Source organism: Mauremys reevesii, linkage group 27 (genome assembly GCF_016161935.1).
Source record: "Mauremys reevesii isolate NIE-2019 linkage group 27, ASM1616193v1, whole genome shotgun sequence".
Classification (NCBI taxonomy): Eukaryota; Metazoa; Chordata; order Testudines; family Geoemydidae; genus Mauremys; species Mauremys reevesii.
The window spans coordinates 6,238,047-6,255,873 of NC_052649.1; the positions used below are offsets into that span (position 1 = coordinate 6,238,047).

Below are 17,827 nucleotides of genomic sequence, written 5' to 3' on the forward strand. Positions count from 1 at the left end.
TGATAGATTTTAACTGATACATAAAGACTCTTACCCTGGAAACCTGAGCACAACGACACAGAGTGACCACATCCAGAAAAGAGAATATTCTGTAAAGAAAACAAAGACAAACTTTCTTTATAAAAGGTATTTTGGTTATTTGCATCTAAAATAAAAAGAAAGTGGAAAGCTTAAAAAAAGCTTGAAGATAGAAAACTTCTTTGTAATGCAGATGAAAGCTTGACTGCAAATAAAAGTGCAGACCAAGCAGTTAACAAATCAAAGCAGAGTCCCAGATATTGGACTGCTATGAAATATTTAATCTTGTACCTTGTAGTATTTGCTGACAGAGTAAACTGAACAATTATTTATCAAAACAGACGCTTCTTGCTACCTTGTCGCTCAGCAGTCAAATGTTCAATTAGTTAAGGAAACAGCAGGATAAACGATTACAGTTCAACACAAGAGAACAGTTGTACAAAATCTGTTTGTTTACCAGTGAAAAATTCCTTTATCCTTAACAATTGCATAGCTCCGATGGCACAAGTTAAACACCTCAGTAAAATCTGAGGATCTGGTCCCACTTCAGGAATTTATATATAATTTCCTGTGATAATTAAGAATTAAATACTACAATATGAGAAATGATTAAAAACATTGTCGTCCTCATGCCCCAAGGATGAGGTGGAACGAGTATCTTGCTTTGAAATAGAAGGTAAGTGCAATTTGAATCAAGTCGGCAGAGTTCATTAGTGTGCCTGTGTAATTGTCTAGGTCACGTGTGTCAGGAGTGAGCTGGCTGGGTCACTCCTACATGGAATGCAGTTCCTTTGCATGAGGGCACTTCCAAGTATTCTGAACAGCTTGGTGCGCAGAAGTCCATCTACTTATTGCCCTGTTTATCAGAATCCGAGAAGCAGTTTGTTGTACTTTGTTGTATTTTTCACTGGGCTCAGTTTTTCTACTCTCCAGTCATTTAAGCATACACGAATAAAGTACAAAATCCACTTAAACTCAGAGGAAATAAGGTGTTTATTAATACTGTTGAGAAGCAGTGGTCTAGGGGTAAGAGATGAGAAGACAGGCAGGCTAACTGTAGAGAAGGGGAAAAAAAACATGGTTTGGGAAACATTCGGAGTTTGGAAAATAGAGCTCAAAGACATTAAACAGCAAATGCTCATGATGGCAACTATAAAATTGAATTTATCACTGGTCAATAGTTTACTGCAAAGATAAGACGTATTTAGTTAGAGAAAAGACAGTATACATACTCATGCATCTATGAAATGTGTGTATTCATATTTAAAATTGAGGAGTTTTTAGAAAGAAGGAAGCTTATTAACATTTGCATTATACAAGGGTTAAGAGGATAAGCTATTTTTTCCAGGTAACTATTGACAAGGTATTTTCAGTTTACTTTTATTCAAGGTGCCTTTGTTACTGGAGTAAGTGTTTATATAAGGTTAGAAACATCAGTGACTAATTTAACTCTATTCACCCCCAGATTTTCTCTACTGTATGTGGCTGTCAGCGATTTGGGGGTCAATTGAACTATTAAATCCTAGAATTTTTTGCACACATTTGATTCATCTATTTTTTCCCCTTTTACATAACAGGATTAGTTTTATTGTGGAAATAGCTAGGTAATATTTTAAAACTGCTGTGACTATTATGCAGGCTTTGCTAGTGAGGAATATGGTTAGACAATATGACCGATACACATCAACCAGTTTCAAAGTGCCATAAAGAAGACTGAGAGCTTCACAAACAAAGATTCCAGAGCATTAAGCTAACCCAGGAAATTAAGGCTGTCTAGATAGTCCACTGACACGTATGGCGGAAGTAGATGGGGCACCTAAAGACTCAATGCACCCCAACACAGCAGGAAGTTGCTGCCATAACTGAACTAGGAGGGACCTGGGATGAGAGCTGAGGGCACTGTAGAAGTTGGACAAGGATTTGGAAACCCTCCAGCAAGTTATTCCCCTCCTTCACCCCTATGAGTTTACTTTAAAAAACTCCTTCTCACTCCCAAGCCTCACCAACTTCTGATCTTTCTCCAAATCGGCTAGAGAGAAAGCTAAACCTGAAAAGAAGCAGGAGTGAAAAGGCAAAGACTGATAGGAATGGTGGAGAAGTACCTTATATAAAGTGGATGATTGACAAATCTCTCTGCCTACTGCTTGCTGGTTGGTGGGCACAGATACTGCAACAGTTGGGACCATGAGGTGCTCAAATGAACAGTCCTTTAGCATAAGTAGGAGGGGGCTGGCAGCACGGTGTTCTTGGTAAGGTGTCCACTGTTCTAGACTTCACTTAACCTCCTTTGTTTGAGAGAGCCTGGATACAGTGATCTCAAGAAGACACTGCAAGACTCTGTTCATCCATCCCCAAGAGGGTCTAGTGCAGTGGTTCTCAGCCATATGCGGCCCGCGCATCCAATACTATCTGTATGGCCCTGAGGATGTCACATGGGCCACAGCTATGTGCTGACTGGGCCGCAAGCAGCCCACGGGCCGCAGGTTGAGAACCACTGGTCTAGGTGTAAGAAATGGGAAGACAGGCAGGCTAACTAAAGAGAAGGGGGCAAAAGCATGGTTTGGGAAACACCTGGACTTTGGAAAATACTGCTGGTAGTTTGTTTTTCCTTGCATGATTTATAAGCCTGGCAAGATCCCTGGGCTGAAACTGTTTTATATTAATTGTGTAATGCATCCACAGTCTGGGATAGATGCAGAGAATAAATTGCATAAAGTCAGCGGTAAAGCTAGGGGAAAGAGGCACTTAAAATAATGAACAAACATGTACTGCTGACAAATTCCACTTTACACCATGTAAGAATTAGGAGGGGTTATCAAGGCTGCTGCTGCCAACAAACCAGCAGGACAAAGCAGTTTTTGAACATTAATGTGCATACTTTGTATTCAAAGATAGTACAATTATTTGCACAAGGTAATCTGTAAGCAGCAAAGCCATGGGTTTGCAATTTTTCAGTAGTGGAGACTGGCAGGGCGGAATGACATGATATGCTACAGCAAACAGCATTATCAAAAGAGAGTGAAAAACTTTGACATTGTCATCAGTGGAAGCATGTCTGCTGACTACCTTGAAAGGAAATAAGATATTTATCACATCCACTTCTCATAAAGACAGACAAAATTTAATTCACAGACATGCACCTCGCTGGAGGTCTCATTTGTCAACATGCTGAAGGTCACCCTCATTAGCCATTTTGTTTAGCTTTGCTGTAGGAAATAGGGTTGCAAGCCCTTGTTTTTATTAACCTTCTGACTTCTGGTGCTCAACAATGCTGCACTGGCTCTTAAGTAGCTCTTTCCCCTACAGACAACACGGAGAGAGGGGAGTGCACCATGGGTGGGACAGAACAAGAAGCCTACAGCAGAGCATTGAGTGTTTTATAAGCAAAGCGGTTAAGGCCTTGTCTATCAGGGAAAGGTTTTTCAGTGTATTTTCCCCTGCTATAACTACAGCAAAAGAGTGCTTCCACACTGCTTTGTTTATGCTGGCTTAAGCTACTTCCCTTGTGAATCATTGCATTCACAAAGCTCTGTGCTTTTTTTTTTTTTTTTTTTTTTTAAATAAATAACCACACAGCATTCTGGGCACATACCCCATAGTGCAATGTTCTGCCACTGGATTCTATATATTCTATGATTTTTCTCGATGCATTGTGAAATGCCGCCTGGAATTCCGTGGCTTTGGGTCAATCTAAAACTCCCATGACTCCCCTTCTGACATCCCATAATTCATCTGTTTTCTGCAAGCCAGCATCATTTCCACGCAGCATGGAGGAAACACTGCTGAGCGCAGTGATCTGGACAGTCATTTATATAAACAGGTTCTTCCACATGTATTGGCAGTTGTGTAGCCAGATAGCTTCGAATGAGTTGGTAGACAGCCACTGTCATGCCTCAATGATGCTTATGCTTAACAATCTGTCCCATCTTGTATTTAGCCTGGACACTGGTTACTTTCTCCAGACCTGAGGAAGAGCTCTGTGAAGCTCAAAAGCTTGTCTCCTTCACCAACAGAAGTTGGTCCAATAAAAGATATTACCTCATCCACCTTTGTCTCTCCTATCCTGGAACCAACACTACAACAACACTGCAAATACCCTTTTGGCAGCCAGTCCACAGTAGGGTGGGAAAAGAACAGTTACTTATTCTACAGTAACTGTGACTCTTCAAGATGTTGGAGTGGATTCTGCTATAGGAGCACGTGGGCCTCATGTGCACAAGATGAGATTTTTTTTTTTGCATAGCAGATCAATTGGGGGCAGTGCATCACCCATGGCTGCCTCATGCTCCCATACAGGGACATAAAAGATGGGAGCACAGGCCATAAAAAAGGCCAATGTAACTGAGGATTTCTAAGAGTGGAAGGGAGAGAAGGCAGTGGGATCCACATTGACCATATCATCTCGAAGGACCACAGTTACTGCAGGGTAAGCAACTGAAGTACTGCTCTCGGCATCTGACCTGGCAGCCAATCCAAGGCATGGTGTTTAACAAAGGTCAGTGAGTTGCCACCTTACAGATTTGATACAGGCACATTCTTGAAGCCGGTGGAGGACACTGCTTGTGCCCTGGTAGAATGAGAGGCTCACCAGCCAGCTGATAAGACAGCGAGATACGCTGTTATCCATTTCAATATTCTCTGTGAAGAGATAGCTTGACTTTTAAAAAATCTGGCTAAGGCTATAAGCAGATAGGGAGACAGTCTGAATTGTTTGGTCCTTTCCATATACATTCATAGATTCCAAGGCCAGAAGGATCATCTAGTCTGAGCTCCTGTGTAACAGGCCAGAGAACTTCACCAAAATAATTCCTATCTTTTAGGGTGTGTAATTTCTCATCTCCCAGCATAGAGCATAGTTTTGGGAAGAAGAAAGGTAGGTTGACTGACTGGTCTAGATGAAAATTTTAGACCACTTTCTGCGCTGTTTTAGGAAGGTCTAAATTAAAGTAGTAACCACAAATAAGGGAGGTGAAGGAGGACTGGTTATGACAAAACTCGTCTAGAAGAAGAGTCTGAAGCTCAAAAGAAAAGTAGCAGATAGGACACTTAAGTGTCCAACCCACTGCCACAGGCAGATAGAGGGAACTGAGGGAAGGTTGCAATCACTTTATCCTTTATACCTTCACACAGAAGTATGAAGTGATGCAGGGCAACGAACTCTGCTAATCAGAAAATTTCAATTTCATGTGCACAGGGCACATGCACACCTGCTGTAGGATCCACACCGACATACTGGAAGTATGATCGCTTTTTTCAACCTCATTTTCTGGTCCTAACATCCATTTCATTATTACACACAGCTCTGGCTCCAATACTGGGTTTTCAGAAAGGAATCCAATACCTTGTTTGAAAACTTTTAATAAACCCTCAGCATACAAATATCTTCCCTCAAATTAAGCATGACATCAGCCAACATATCAGCCCTCATATGAAGACTACGAGCACTTTGGAAGCAAGGAAAATACTCTTATTGTCTCTCTGGATTCTTGTTACATGACACACAAGTATCTATATCTATAGGAACACAACTGCAGCTAAGTCATCAGGCAAGCTCACTTTCCACAAATTATAATTCTTCCTCCATAGAAATTCCAAGCCATTAATAAATATTCCAGTAACAGGACTGTTGGGTAGCTGTCAAACTCACTACTCTGTCCCTCTCTTTCCCCTCCCCAAGGTATAAAGGATGCTAACATGGCTGACAATTGCCCCTTTGACCTCAGAGGTGTATCCTCGAGGGCGAGAGTAAACACAAAAGCACATGAAAAGTTTTCCTGATCCTAAAAGTCCATCTCTATATGGTCCAATATGCTTAGATTACAGGGTTCTTACTTTTCATTTCTCCTGTCACATCTCCCTCAATAGCCTCCCTGCGCTGTTCTTGTAGGTTTTTTGACTGCCCTAGCTAGACTGGTTGCTTGGAAGTGGTTGTCTGACAATGACTAGGTTCATGAAAGACAAACAATGAATTTAAAATCACGCTCTTAAATAGCTAATAAAATTAGCTTTGTTTAAGCAAAAAAGACCCTTCTAAATGCTGTCTGCACTACTTTTTCCCTAGTCCTTTCTCATTGATACCAAACAATGACTCAGCAGAATCAGACTATGAAAAAATACTGTTTCAGCAACAGTCACTACTCTGCTCTGCACTTTGGCTGTTTCACAACTTGGCTCCAACCTATAGCACCCCACAATTGCTGGAGAGAACACAGCCGCACACTGAATGTCCTATAGGCTGAATGACCTGAAGTTAGTTTTCCAAAGTAACTCCAAGGACGGGCTTTTCTCCTCCGAGAAACTGCTAGAGGGGAAAAACAGGTTGCCCTGCATGGCTAGGCAATGATGAAACAGGGTTCCTCCTTCAATACACACACAGTATGGATCATAATTAAATACTGGGCTTCTCTTCACCCTGGTCTGAATTATGTAGTCTGCACAGTAGAAACAGAACACAAAAACCCAAGCATGGATAATCCAACCCTACTTAAAAGGTAATAAACATTTCTTGTTAATATCCCATGACTGGTTTAAAATGAGAATGTACAACAGGGAAGCATTCTGTGCTTTCAGAAGTTTGGACGAGACCTATCTAGTCCTTCCTAGATCCTACATATAGCAACATTCATTTATTAAAAAGAGCCACCTCTTGGCGTTGTTCCAAATTATTTTGGAGGCTATGCCTAAGAGCATGAAAATGTTGCACAAAACATCCTTCTTGTCCACTGTACAGCTCTATGTTGTTATTTAGCAGGCTAATAAAAATAGCTATCACTCAGCAATCAAACTCCGAGAAGTTGGTAAAAAAATTAACAGGTTATTTAATAGTATATCTGCATGAAGACTCCTAGTTTTGCCTTACTGGATGAGAAAAATCAGCTATAATTTCAATCAATCATGAAAATACTCATTTTGTTTTTAAGTTCTACACAGCATATTTATTTTGATGAAATACATCTGCTGACATTTGACTGCTATGTTGTCGCACTTGGCCTTTGTCCTCCTCATAGAGGAGTGGCAGCAAGAATATAATACATGCTGTTTAACTTCTGTTCACACAGTCATTGGAAGGGGAGAGGCAGATACTTTTCTAAATATCAGCATTAACCCGAGTCAAATCTGATTGTTATGATAGAGATTAAGTCATTCCATTGGAAAGCAACAAATTATGACCATTCTTCAATAACAGTAGGACCAAGGGGCTCAGAAAAGCTTTGTGAAAGGGCAGAATACTGCCCTCTCTGGACATACTAGCACAGTCTACAGCAAGGCAAGTAGCCACAATATATTTTATGAAGAAATGTCCAGTACATTTCTATCATTCCAACTTCTTCAAATCCAGTCAGGATTTTCTAAGAGATTCCTTACTCTCTCCAATCACCACCACCATTTCCTCTGACACCACTGAGGCCTGGTCTACACTGGTGGGGGGTCGAACTAAGGTACGCAAGTTCAGCTACGCGAATAGCGTAGCTGAACTCGAACTACCTTAGTTCAAACTACTTACCCGTCCAGATGCCGCGGGATCGAAGCCTGCGGCTCCCCCGTCGACTCCGCCACCGCCGTTCGCGGTGGTGGAGTTCCGAAGTCGACGGGAGCGCATTCGGAGTTTGATATATCGCATCTAGATGAGACGCGATATATCGAACTCCGAGAAGTCGATCACTACCCGCTGACCTGGGCGGGTAGTATGGACGTACCCTGAGAGTTTTGCCTTTGACTTCAAGGTGAGCTGGATAGGGCCTTTAAAGATATGCAGCGGTCAAAAGACTACCATCCAATTTATCACCTTGACCTTCAACCCAGTGAAATGCTATTCAAGACATACGAACGTAAGAACAGCTGTATTAGGTCAGACCAATGGTCCATCTAGGCCAGTATCCTGTCTTCCAACAGTGGCCAATGCCAGGTGCCCCAGAGGGAATGAACAGAACAGGGAATCATCATGAGCCATCCCCTGTTGCCCATTCCCAGCTTCAGGGAAACAGTCAAGCTTTGTTCCCTTCTTATTAAATTGGTTCCTATGGCCTGACCAAGTACGCACAGACTACAGTTTGCTGCGCCTCTCACTGGGGAACCATTCAGTTGTGTTCTGTTCTTCACTCATTTGGAGCAGAATTAAAGCTAGCGAAGGAGAAATCAATATGGAGGTAGATGCAAGCCACTGCACTGTGTGCTGAGGCAAGGCAGGAGATTATGGGGCAGCAGAATGGGGACTGAACAGAAGGTGATCAAACCATGAGAGGGGAGGATTTTAAAGCTGAGTGACCTTATGTGAACCAATTTGGAAAAGGCAAACTCCTTAGGGCCAGGGAGCCCAGGCCAGAGAAGTGTATATTTGAGGAGTAAAAATTCCTTAGGAAACTAGTAGATATCACCATTTCTCTAGGAAAAAAACAAAACAAAAAACTTTCAGACTTTTCGATGGAGGTTGGCCTACATTCAAAAGTCAATTGGCAGCTTGCCTTAACGTATGAATGCCCTTTCTCAATGGGCTATCGATGCCATCACGTTAGATAGTACAGAAACTATTGGCACACAGCTATTTTGGCAAAACAGACGTCTAAATTAACCACAACTAATGCCAAAAAAAGAAACAAATTCACCTTTCAGAGTCCATAAGCCAGCTGTTGGCCTGTCTCAGGGAGGGTGCATCTAAATTGACTGCTACACAAACCAAGGAGCTAGACATTGTCCAAATAGAAGTTGGTAGCTCTGCGGGAATGAGAAGGTGATAAACTGAATTCTACCTTTTGATGGTTTGGCTCTTTTAGAAATGTCCATTTCTTTAAAAGGTGTAAACCCCTAGAAATTCATCTGGCAGCTGCAGAGAGAAGCAGCTGAAGCGGGTCCAGCAACATCATGGGGTGCGGGGAAGGAGGGGGGAGGGGGAGAGAGAGAGAGAGAGAAGGGAGAAGCAGAGACCCAGCCTGAGTACCTCAACCCTAATGCTCCCTGAACTCAGATCTGTGCAGAGACTTTTGGTGCAGCAGGATCCACGTCATTCCACCCCTCACTCCAGCCATAAAAACTTGGGAGCAAAAACTGCTGGGAGTAGCCAGTTAGAGACTCAAATGGGCAGAAGCAGAGAGAAGCAGCTGAAGCAGGGACATGCAGACTCTGATATCATCAGAAGGCGGGGGGGGACGGACTTTTAAAATAGCTTTTGTTGTGGACATTCTTCCCTTTTTGCTGGATTAAGTGCATTCACTCCAGTCTTTCCTGCCCCTTCCCTTACAGTCGCTTTATTCAAGCCTCACATCTCATCTTCCATGTACCCCTTATGTTCTACCCCCCCTTTAATGTGACCTCTAGCTTCCTTGTCTCTTTAAATAATCCTCTCCCAACAAAGCTCCACCCTGCAAAATTAAAAAACAACAACAAAATCATGGAACTAATATGGCTTTTGTGAAACTTCATAGTGTTCACCTGCTTGTATGTTACATCCCTCCCCTCCACAACTCTTTGTCTGTCTTGTCTATTTAGACTGTAAACTCTTCAGGACAGAGCTCTTATTCTATATTTGCACACTGAGATCCCTAGCCACTACCATAATACAAAAGTATTTGGGGCAAACCCTGGAATTTGAATGAAGATTTTGACTGCAAGATCATACAGACTGATAATTACGCTGTACAACTGGCTTCTCTTAAGAGGGATACACTCACAGAATGCAAGAATCAAGTCACTATTTCCAACAATATTGTGGGCCATGTAGCCACAGCAGAACTGCTTAGTCACTGGTTTAAAATCTCCTGCTCAGGATTCAAAAGAGAGATAAGCATTTAGCAGATTTGCTCCCATATAAATTCAAATCAAGCATAGCTTTTTGGATTGAGCAGGGGAATGGAAATCACAGACTCTAAACCCAGAAGAGACCATTGTGATTATCTAGTCTGACCTCCCCGTATAACAGGCCCCAGAATGTCCTCAAAATAGTTCTTAGAGCATGTCTTTTAGAAAAACATCCAATCTCGATTTAAAAATTGACCTTGGTAAATTGTTCGAATGGTTAATTACTCGCTGTCAAAAATTACGCTTTATTTCCAATTTGGAACACTGAGATTACTTTTAATCTGTGCCTCCATTTCCTTATCTGTAGAAAGGACAACGAATCCATTCCTACATATTCACAAAAGTGTTTAGATAAAGACCATTTGAAGATGTAAAGTGCTATAGGTCTTCACCAAAAACCTCAGCAGCTAGGCAGGATGAGAGAATGATAATGAATTCCCACAGATTTCTACATTGTGTGGGTGACAAGACCTATTGTCTGCCCATTTTGCACCCTCCCACAACCGAATGGGCTCAAGTACAGTTTTTCACTTCACAACCACATACATCCGACGTCAATATCATCCTCAGAATGACGGAACTGGAGAACAAGAAATTATCCAGCAGCGTTGCTTACACACACACACGTCTTTGTCTTGTAGACACTGACATTCATTTACAGGAGATCCCCCTAGATAAATGCATCCAAGTCTCTTTCAAAGGCTGCACTGTCAAACTGCACTAATTAATTTTCACAGAATGCAAATGGTGGATTCCAGCACTCCAACCCTTACTTATGAACTTTACCAAGGAAAAGTGATATCAAGGGATGAACTACTGGTAACCTTCCCATACTAAAATTGCATCCAGCCCTGGGATCTTTGTCTGCACTACTGCTTCCATTGACGAACACAAGTGGGAGTTTGAGAGTGCAAAATACCCTAGTAGACATGACCATAGAGAGAAAAAGCTCTTCCTCCTAACATCTAGGATAAACTTCTAGTCCTTAACTTCCAGTTGCAACCACTTCCCTAGATTCAGAAAGGCCTATTGACCCCTCTGAGACCTTTCCATTGTGACCACAGTGCCAGAAATCTCATCCAAGCTCTAATCATCTACTCCCTTCTGGCCTTGATGCCTGCAACCTTTCCCCCCCTCAAGTCCATTCAAATGATGCTACTAACATCTTTCTAGCTCGTCACCAACTGTGTCGTCCCTTCTAACTTCCTCCACTGGAACCTCTTCTTCTACTGCATCAGACACAAAATTCTTGCCTTATCAAAACCCTTTGCAATCTGGACCCAAACCTACCTATACATCCAATTATCTTATTGTGAGGGTCGACTCCTACCTTTGCTATACCAGTGATGCCACTTGATCACCCATTCGTCCACACTCACTCCCATGCCGCACTTACATGTGGTAACTGGTTCAGAACTGTACATGCAGCTAGTCTGTGCTAAGACATCCTATATCTGTTACCCTAGCCTCCTCATCTTCCAGCTTATCTCATCCACCTACGGAGGCTTGTATTTTATACCGTAAGCAAATGACAGTCCCTGTCCCAAAGAACTAAGTGCATACACTGCAGATTCAAAAACAAATATTCACAACAGCAAGGAGAACTGAAGAAGTCAGTTGTGAACTAAACATTTTATAGAATAATCAGTTATTTCAGTTCAAGATTTACTCCCGTATTAGGAAGGTTTGAGATGCCTGTGGAGATGGTTCTGGAAAAAGTGTTTCTCAATAGAAACCACCTGATGAAAACTCAAACGACCAGAGCAAGATTCAATGTAGCAGAGTTGGTGCTTTGAGTGGTAGGTGCACCCCAATCTGTGGCCAGTAAACAACCAGACATTACCCTTCAAGGAAGATTAGTGAATTACACGTCCAGATGCTACAATGACAAGAATAATATAAGTAAATTTTTCCAGAACAACTAAGAGACTTAAGAGCCCAAGTCCCAAAGATTTTCATTAAAATCACGTAGGTGTTTTTGAAAGCTTTTCCCAACATCTATGGCTCCAACTAACGGGGTATTGTGAGAAGTAACAAACATTACAGAGTATCAGATAATCTTTATTCATCCTATTTTAAATGGACTAGTGCTTTTTTCAGAGACCAGGGCTCACCTCCAAAGACTTTTTACTATCATTAAATCTTGATTATCACTGAGCAATACTTACACGCATTTCAAGAAATTTGCTCATTTTAATAATTCAGATCCTCAGCACAGACTGACAGCTGCTATTCTGTACAGGGCTATCCTCTAGCCCAGGGATGGGCAAACTTTTTGGCCCAAGGGCCACATCGGGGTGCAAAACTATTAGGAGGGCTGGGTAGGGAAGGCTGTGCTTCCTCATCCAGCCTCGCCCCCGTGCCCTATCCGCCCCTTCCCACTTCCCGCCCCCCTCAGAACCCCTAACCCATCCAGCCTCCTGCTCCTTGTCCCCTGACTGCCTCCTCCTGGGACCCCATGCCCCAAACCGTCCCCTCCCAACCGCCTGCTCCCTTTCCTCTGACTACCCCAACGCCTATCTACATCTCCAACCCCTGACAGGCATGGGAGTCCCGGGGGCCTATCCAACCACCAACTACCCCCCATGGAATTCCCTGCCCCTTACCCAACCCTGCCCCCTTACCATGCAACTCAGAGCAGCAGGAGCTCACAGCCCCATCGCCCAGCCAGATTTAGCTGTGCTGCCCGCGTGGCTGCAGGGGAGGGGCCAGGGGCTAGCCTCCCCAGCCAGGAGCTCAAGAGCCGGGCAGACAGTCCTGAGGGCCGGATGTGGCCCACAGGTCGTACTTTGCCCACCTCTGCTCTAGTCTGAGCAAAACAAGAGATAGAAAAAGGGAGATTTTTTGGTTTGTTTGTTTGTTTCCAGATTTGAAAAGTAGCTGCCACTTATGTTGCTCCATGTTGTTTCACTTCAGTAGTAAATGTCAAGGTAATACTCACAGCATAAGAAATAGACTGAAATACTAACACAAGCTAGATTCCACAATACCATGACGGGAGTCCCATCCCATGAGATGCTGAGCACTCGGCTCCTTTTTACAGCAGCTGCAGTTAAATGTGCTCAAGTGGGAACTTGGCCATCTTCCAATAGTTTCTCACATTTTAAGTCTTTGGGAGAAAGGGGTTGTGTGGGGTTTTTTCAGGTGAAACATTTCACATTAACAAGAATATAGGCAGTGTGTCCTATTTTAGGCTGTATAGATATTAGCCTATACCTAGCACTTATTTTCATTAAAGGCCTTTTTGACCTATACCTTTTCATCTATGAAAACAGAGGACCAGCAAATTCATTTAACACTTCACAAAGACATAAAAAGCAACAGCAAAATATTTAGCATAAACTGTTGCTAATGCAGGCCCTTGATCAGCATAGTGTTTATGGCTTTATAATTGAAGCAATCCAAGCTCATAACTTATGAATGAACCAGCTAAATTAGCTATTGCTTGTAAACAGACACACAGAAATTCCCCAATTTCACAAATTGGAAGGCAGCTTACCGAAGCAGCAGTTCTTTCGGAAGTTTTTTGTTGATCACAGCTTCGTCATTGTTTGAGAACATCTGCAAACAAAAACAAACAGTTTAAACCATTTAGCCACCCTGTATTTTCATTATAAACCATTACTTCTAGGAGCAAAACTGCTGGGTAACAAGACAGTTTCAACTACATCAACAGGGCCAACTTCGTGCTTAAATTCTCAAGTTCTTAGATTGGGCACCATTGCGCAATTGGCATTTTATGCCTGATGTAGTTTTGCTCAATTGGGCCAAAAATGCTTCATGGGTTGATAAAGAGGGATTAATTATAAATAGTTCTGGGAGAATAGGGGTTGTTGGGTGTTACAGACTGAAACCTACCCTATGAAGGAGCATCTGCTCACATATGCTAACAAGGGACTTTCAATCCCTGTCACAGTGCTGAGAAGATGCATCAAAGCACAGGCATTTCCAAGGAAAGAGAAAAATGGAACATTACACCAAACAACCTTGTGCCACTAGTGCCAGGGGACAAGAAGAACCGGAAAGAAAGGCAACAATGAGGCACTCAGGGAGCCACAACGTACAGGCAATGGTGACTCAGGAAGGGTGTGTGCTGGCTCCTGTTTCCTTGACAAAAAGTGAAGAAAAGAGCAAGGAGAGCTGATGAGGAGGAGGTATTGATTGCAACTCAGGAGCCTAACTATAAGGGTATCACCACTGCCTGTACAATTGCAGTAAAAGGATAAAGGAACAGCTTTTGTGAGCTTTGAAGAAAAATCACCAGCAGTGCTTTGTTCCCCTACAGGATCGTGACTACAAAGCATGGCCCGAAGAGTAGTATGATCTGCATAGATCTGCAATGGGAAGAGAGGACTCAGGGAGAATACTACATTCCTCTCCATTGGCACCTAAGCAAGAGTTTGTTCTCTCTCTCTCACACACACACACACACACTCTCTCTCTCTCTCTCACACTCCCCCCCACATTCCTAAAGATTATTCAACGACATAGCAGTCCACTAATTTACAAAAGGGCTCACTGATCAGCTAATCAATTTTAAAACCACCTCACTAGCTGTATCAAAAACAGACTAGCCAAGCCTCAGTTTTCTAGTTACCAACTAGTCTTATAAGGAAGGCAGGAGGGCAGAATCTCATGTGCTCCCATGGATGATCTGCACGTATTTAAAGGCTTAGTACTTCCTCACATTGAAAAATGCACTTAAACCTGGGGGAGGGGCAATTAGAGAATACCTATGAATACCCAGATCACTTTTGTCTGCAGCCTTGTTGCCCTATATTCTTGGGTCAAGCATTCAAGTTTCCCATACCTATCATACAGTAATGCTGAAGCACATTTCCAACTGACAGTGACAGAGTGTTATATCAAACCTGGCAAACAAACAAGTCTAAAAATAACAAGTTTCATTCACTAACAAGGTTTCTAACCTTTCTCCCAAAACACATGCAAGAACTGTTGTGTATGGATAAGTCATACCCCACAAATGCAAAGCCTAACAAACAAGACTGATGAGCAGTGAAGCTACATTCTGAAAAGGTTGATTCTTATCAGCTGATTAAGTGGGCTTCACTAAACCAGTCTGGCTGTATAGATGCAAGGCAAATACACCCAGCATTAATACACCACAAGGTAGGTCACTCCTCTGTTGACAGAGGATCAGATTAAGAGTTAAAAAAGGACATTAGAAATCTTCTATGTCTTAAATAGGCTCTCTGAAATACAAAAGGCAAAGTAAGGAAAGACCTCTGAACGTTAAAAATGCTACAGGAGACCAGAAAAACTCCAAACTGTCCTTATATATATATCATACTTTAACACGATAAACCACCATGCTGCATATATGTAGGCTCTTAGGTAGGTATCACCTGCAGACAGAGGTAATGAAGAAGGTGGTCTGTAAATGAAAGTCCACAGAATATGGGTTTCTTTTCATATATATAAAAAGTAACACACGTACCACCATCCCAAGCAGATATCAGAACTGCTCTTTGGAAATAAGGGTAAAATTTTCAATAGCACTTAGTGATTTACAAGCCCAAGTTCTATTTCCCTACCATTAATATTACCTGATGCCTTGCAGATAACCATAGTGTGAATCACAAGTTTGTTGTGCTGGACTTGGGGCTGACTATGACCGGAGTACCGAAGCAGCATTGTCAACATTCTGGGAGCTGTGAGTTGCCTACAACAAAACCCACTTGCTCAGTAAGGAAATGAGATTCTGGGTTAAGTCCTATTGGCAGAGTAATACAGACGTACAGAGGTGTACCTGATGTCTTCCCCCATAATTGTCGGTGCCAGGATTGCATGTTTGAACCAACATTCCACACACGGTGGTGGGTGGGGAGAGACAAGCCAGATAACAGTAGGATAGCAGTTAGAAAGATTCATGCTAGAAGAGATTATCCAAGGCACATAAAGTCCTGAAATAGAGATGACACCTAGAAGTGGACAACTGAACTTCTCATTCATCCCCCACCCCTCAAACCCACCTAAACTTGGCTATTAAGTTACAACTGTTTCTTCTGGATTCTGACCACCACAGCGACCCATGCATTACATTAATTACCTCCAGTCACTAGCTGAGGCTATACTTCAAGGCTACTTCGAAACCAGTTACTATAGAATGCAGCTGCCTGATTCAAGTTTTCCACAGGCAGCATATTACACCTGACCACTTGCTTCAGTCTATTCCAGGTGCAATTCAAGGTGTTGACCTAAATCTATAAAGCCCTTCCCATTGTTTGGTTTCTGACTACTACAGAAACTGTCCTTCACCTTGTGCAATAATGAGGAAGTTGCAAATTGTTGATGGTAACAGCTTGTAAATTTAAAGTGAGGGGATTAGAGGCAGGACATTTTCAGTGAAGGGCCCTCATTCTGCTCTGAAAGAATCCGAGTTTGGTGACATTCAGGCTACAGAGAAAGCACCACCTATTTCCACAAGCCTTGTCGGAAAGCACGGTACTCAAGTGATGGGGGGAGGGATTGACTAGGATTGCTAATGTGGCCAGTTGGAAAATCTGATTTTTACATGCACTTCAAGTTCTATAAATGCATTGTAAAAATCAAAATAAGATTATACAGACAAGAATTATTTATACACCATTATTTCCTCCCTATGCACTAAATGGATATGCATGAGGGGGGGAACAAGCTTGGCAAGAACTAACCGTAATTATTTGGCAGTGTATCAATGATAAACCAAACAGAAGAACTGACACAAATTCCTCAGAGTAAGAGGTCCTTACCTATTTTCTCCATGTGCAATTGAAATGAAAAGGGAGAAAAAGGGTAAAGACAGAAACCATTTGATGTACAGTGAAAATCTGCAGTCTTCCATGTTTAGCAGTCTGCGTTCCAAGTAAGGACTGTGCTTACCTGCACAACTTTTGAAAAGGGAGACTAGTTTTATTGTGGTGTGGGGACTCACGAGCGAGTCAGCACCAAGAACACACCTAACTTCTGAAATGTAAGAAGTTAACCGGGACTTCAAATCTTTTGACTTTATTTCTAGAAGTAATTTTTAATGACCTTCGTTTTGCTTTTCTTAACATCCCTCCAACACCAGATGTTTTTCTGCTGAATGGGTTTTCTTGCCAGAAACTAAAAGAAAACAAATGCATTTATTGTGTGTTAATTTTGCTGCCCATATAAAATGTAAAACCTACCCCCAAACCTCTGCCCCCACAAAGAATGAAATCCACCCCTCATGTAAAGCCCAGGATGTTTGTGCCGGGAACTATACAAGAACAAAGGGGTAGAGGGGGAGTACAGAATTTACACACACACCTCCATCGTGAAGGCAAGCCACGACACAGTAATGCAGCCCCTCCCCAGTCACTTTTCCAGTTTATCTGTTGAAACTGTTCCCATCCCCTCCAGTCACCTCTCTACTCTGCCTACCACCACCAAAACAGCCCTTTTCAGAGGCAGTATATAGCTCTTCTGATGTGCACAAGACCCTCTGTATTATCTCAGTTTTTATATCTCCCCACCGGATAGCTACAGCCGTGCTTCAGCGGTGTTGGGCTGTGCAGAGATCTTCCACACTTGGATGACTATAACCCAAAGAACACAGCTTCACTGCAATCAGTGTTTAATACCACAAACTAAGGCGCAAAAATATCTTCTTAAGACAGGAGGTAACACGCCGCACTCCGACATGGAAACGGAGTGGAATTCAGAACAGGGAGTAGCATATTGTACAGGCTGCCATAACCTGCTATATGACTAGGGAAAATCTGAGGTATTTTGGCAAGATACACGCACCAAGTAAAATAACCAGAAAAAGGGAGAGAGAGAGAGACAAGAGTAAGACTGTCCTGTTTAAATAATGCTATTCTCTTACTGGCCTCTGAGGGCAATGTTTGCTTGTATTTTGAAATGATTCTTTTGTTACCATGGCCAAGATGTGGACAACATGCCAACGTCACAATACCTAAAGGAGTTGGTCGTTAGTAGGTTAGGATGGCTTGCTTTCCCATAAATATATTCCAGCTCATGTGCCAAAGCT

The 17,827-nt window shown here is 42.4% G+C and overlaps 1 protein-coding gene across 8 annotated transcripts in view; it reads right to left on the reverse strand.

The window, feature by feature from the left end:
- FBXL20 (F-box and leucine rich repeat protein 20) overlaps positions 1-17,827 on the reverse strand; it is a 69,925-nt gene that overhangs the window by 35,704 nt on the left and 16,394 nt on the right. For 5 of the 8 annotated variants that reach the window (XM_039516525.1, XM_039516520.1, XM_039516522.1 and 2 more), the window contains exons 2-4: positions 16,846-16,917; positions 13,310-13,371; positions 35-89 (exon numbers count right to left, since the gene is read on the reverse strand). In XM_039516525.1, coding sequence (XP_039372459.1) covers positions 35-89; positions 13,310-13,371 — 117 coding nt within the window. In that variant the 5' untranslated portion in view covers positions 16,846-16,917. Of the gene's footprint in view, positions 1-34; positions 90-13,309; positions 13,372-15,377; positions 15,397-16,845; positions 16,918-17,827 lie in introns of those variants that run through there. The other 3 variants (XM_039516524.1, XM_039516521.1, XM_039516526.1) reach the window with 2 other exon arrangements.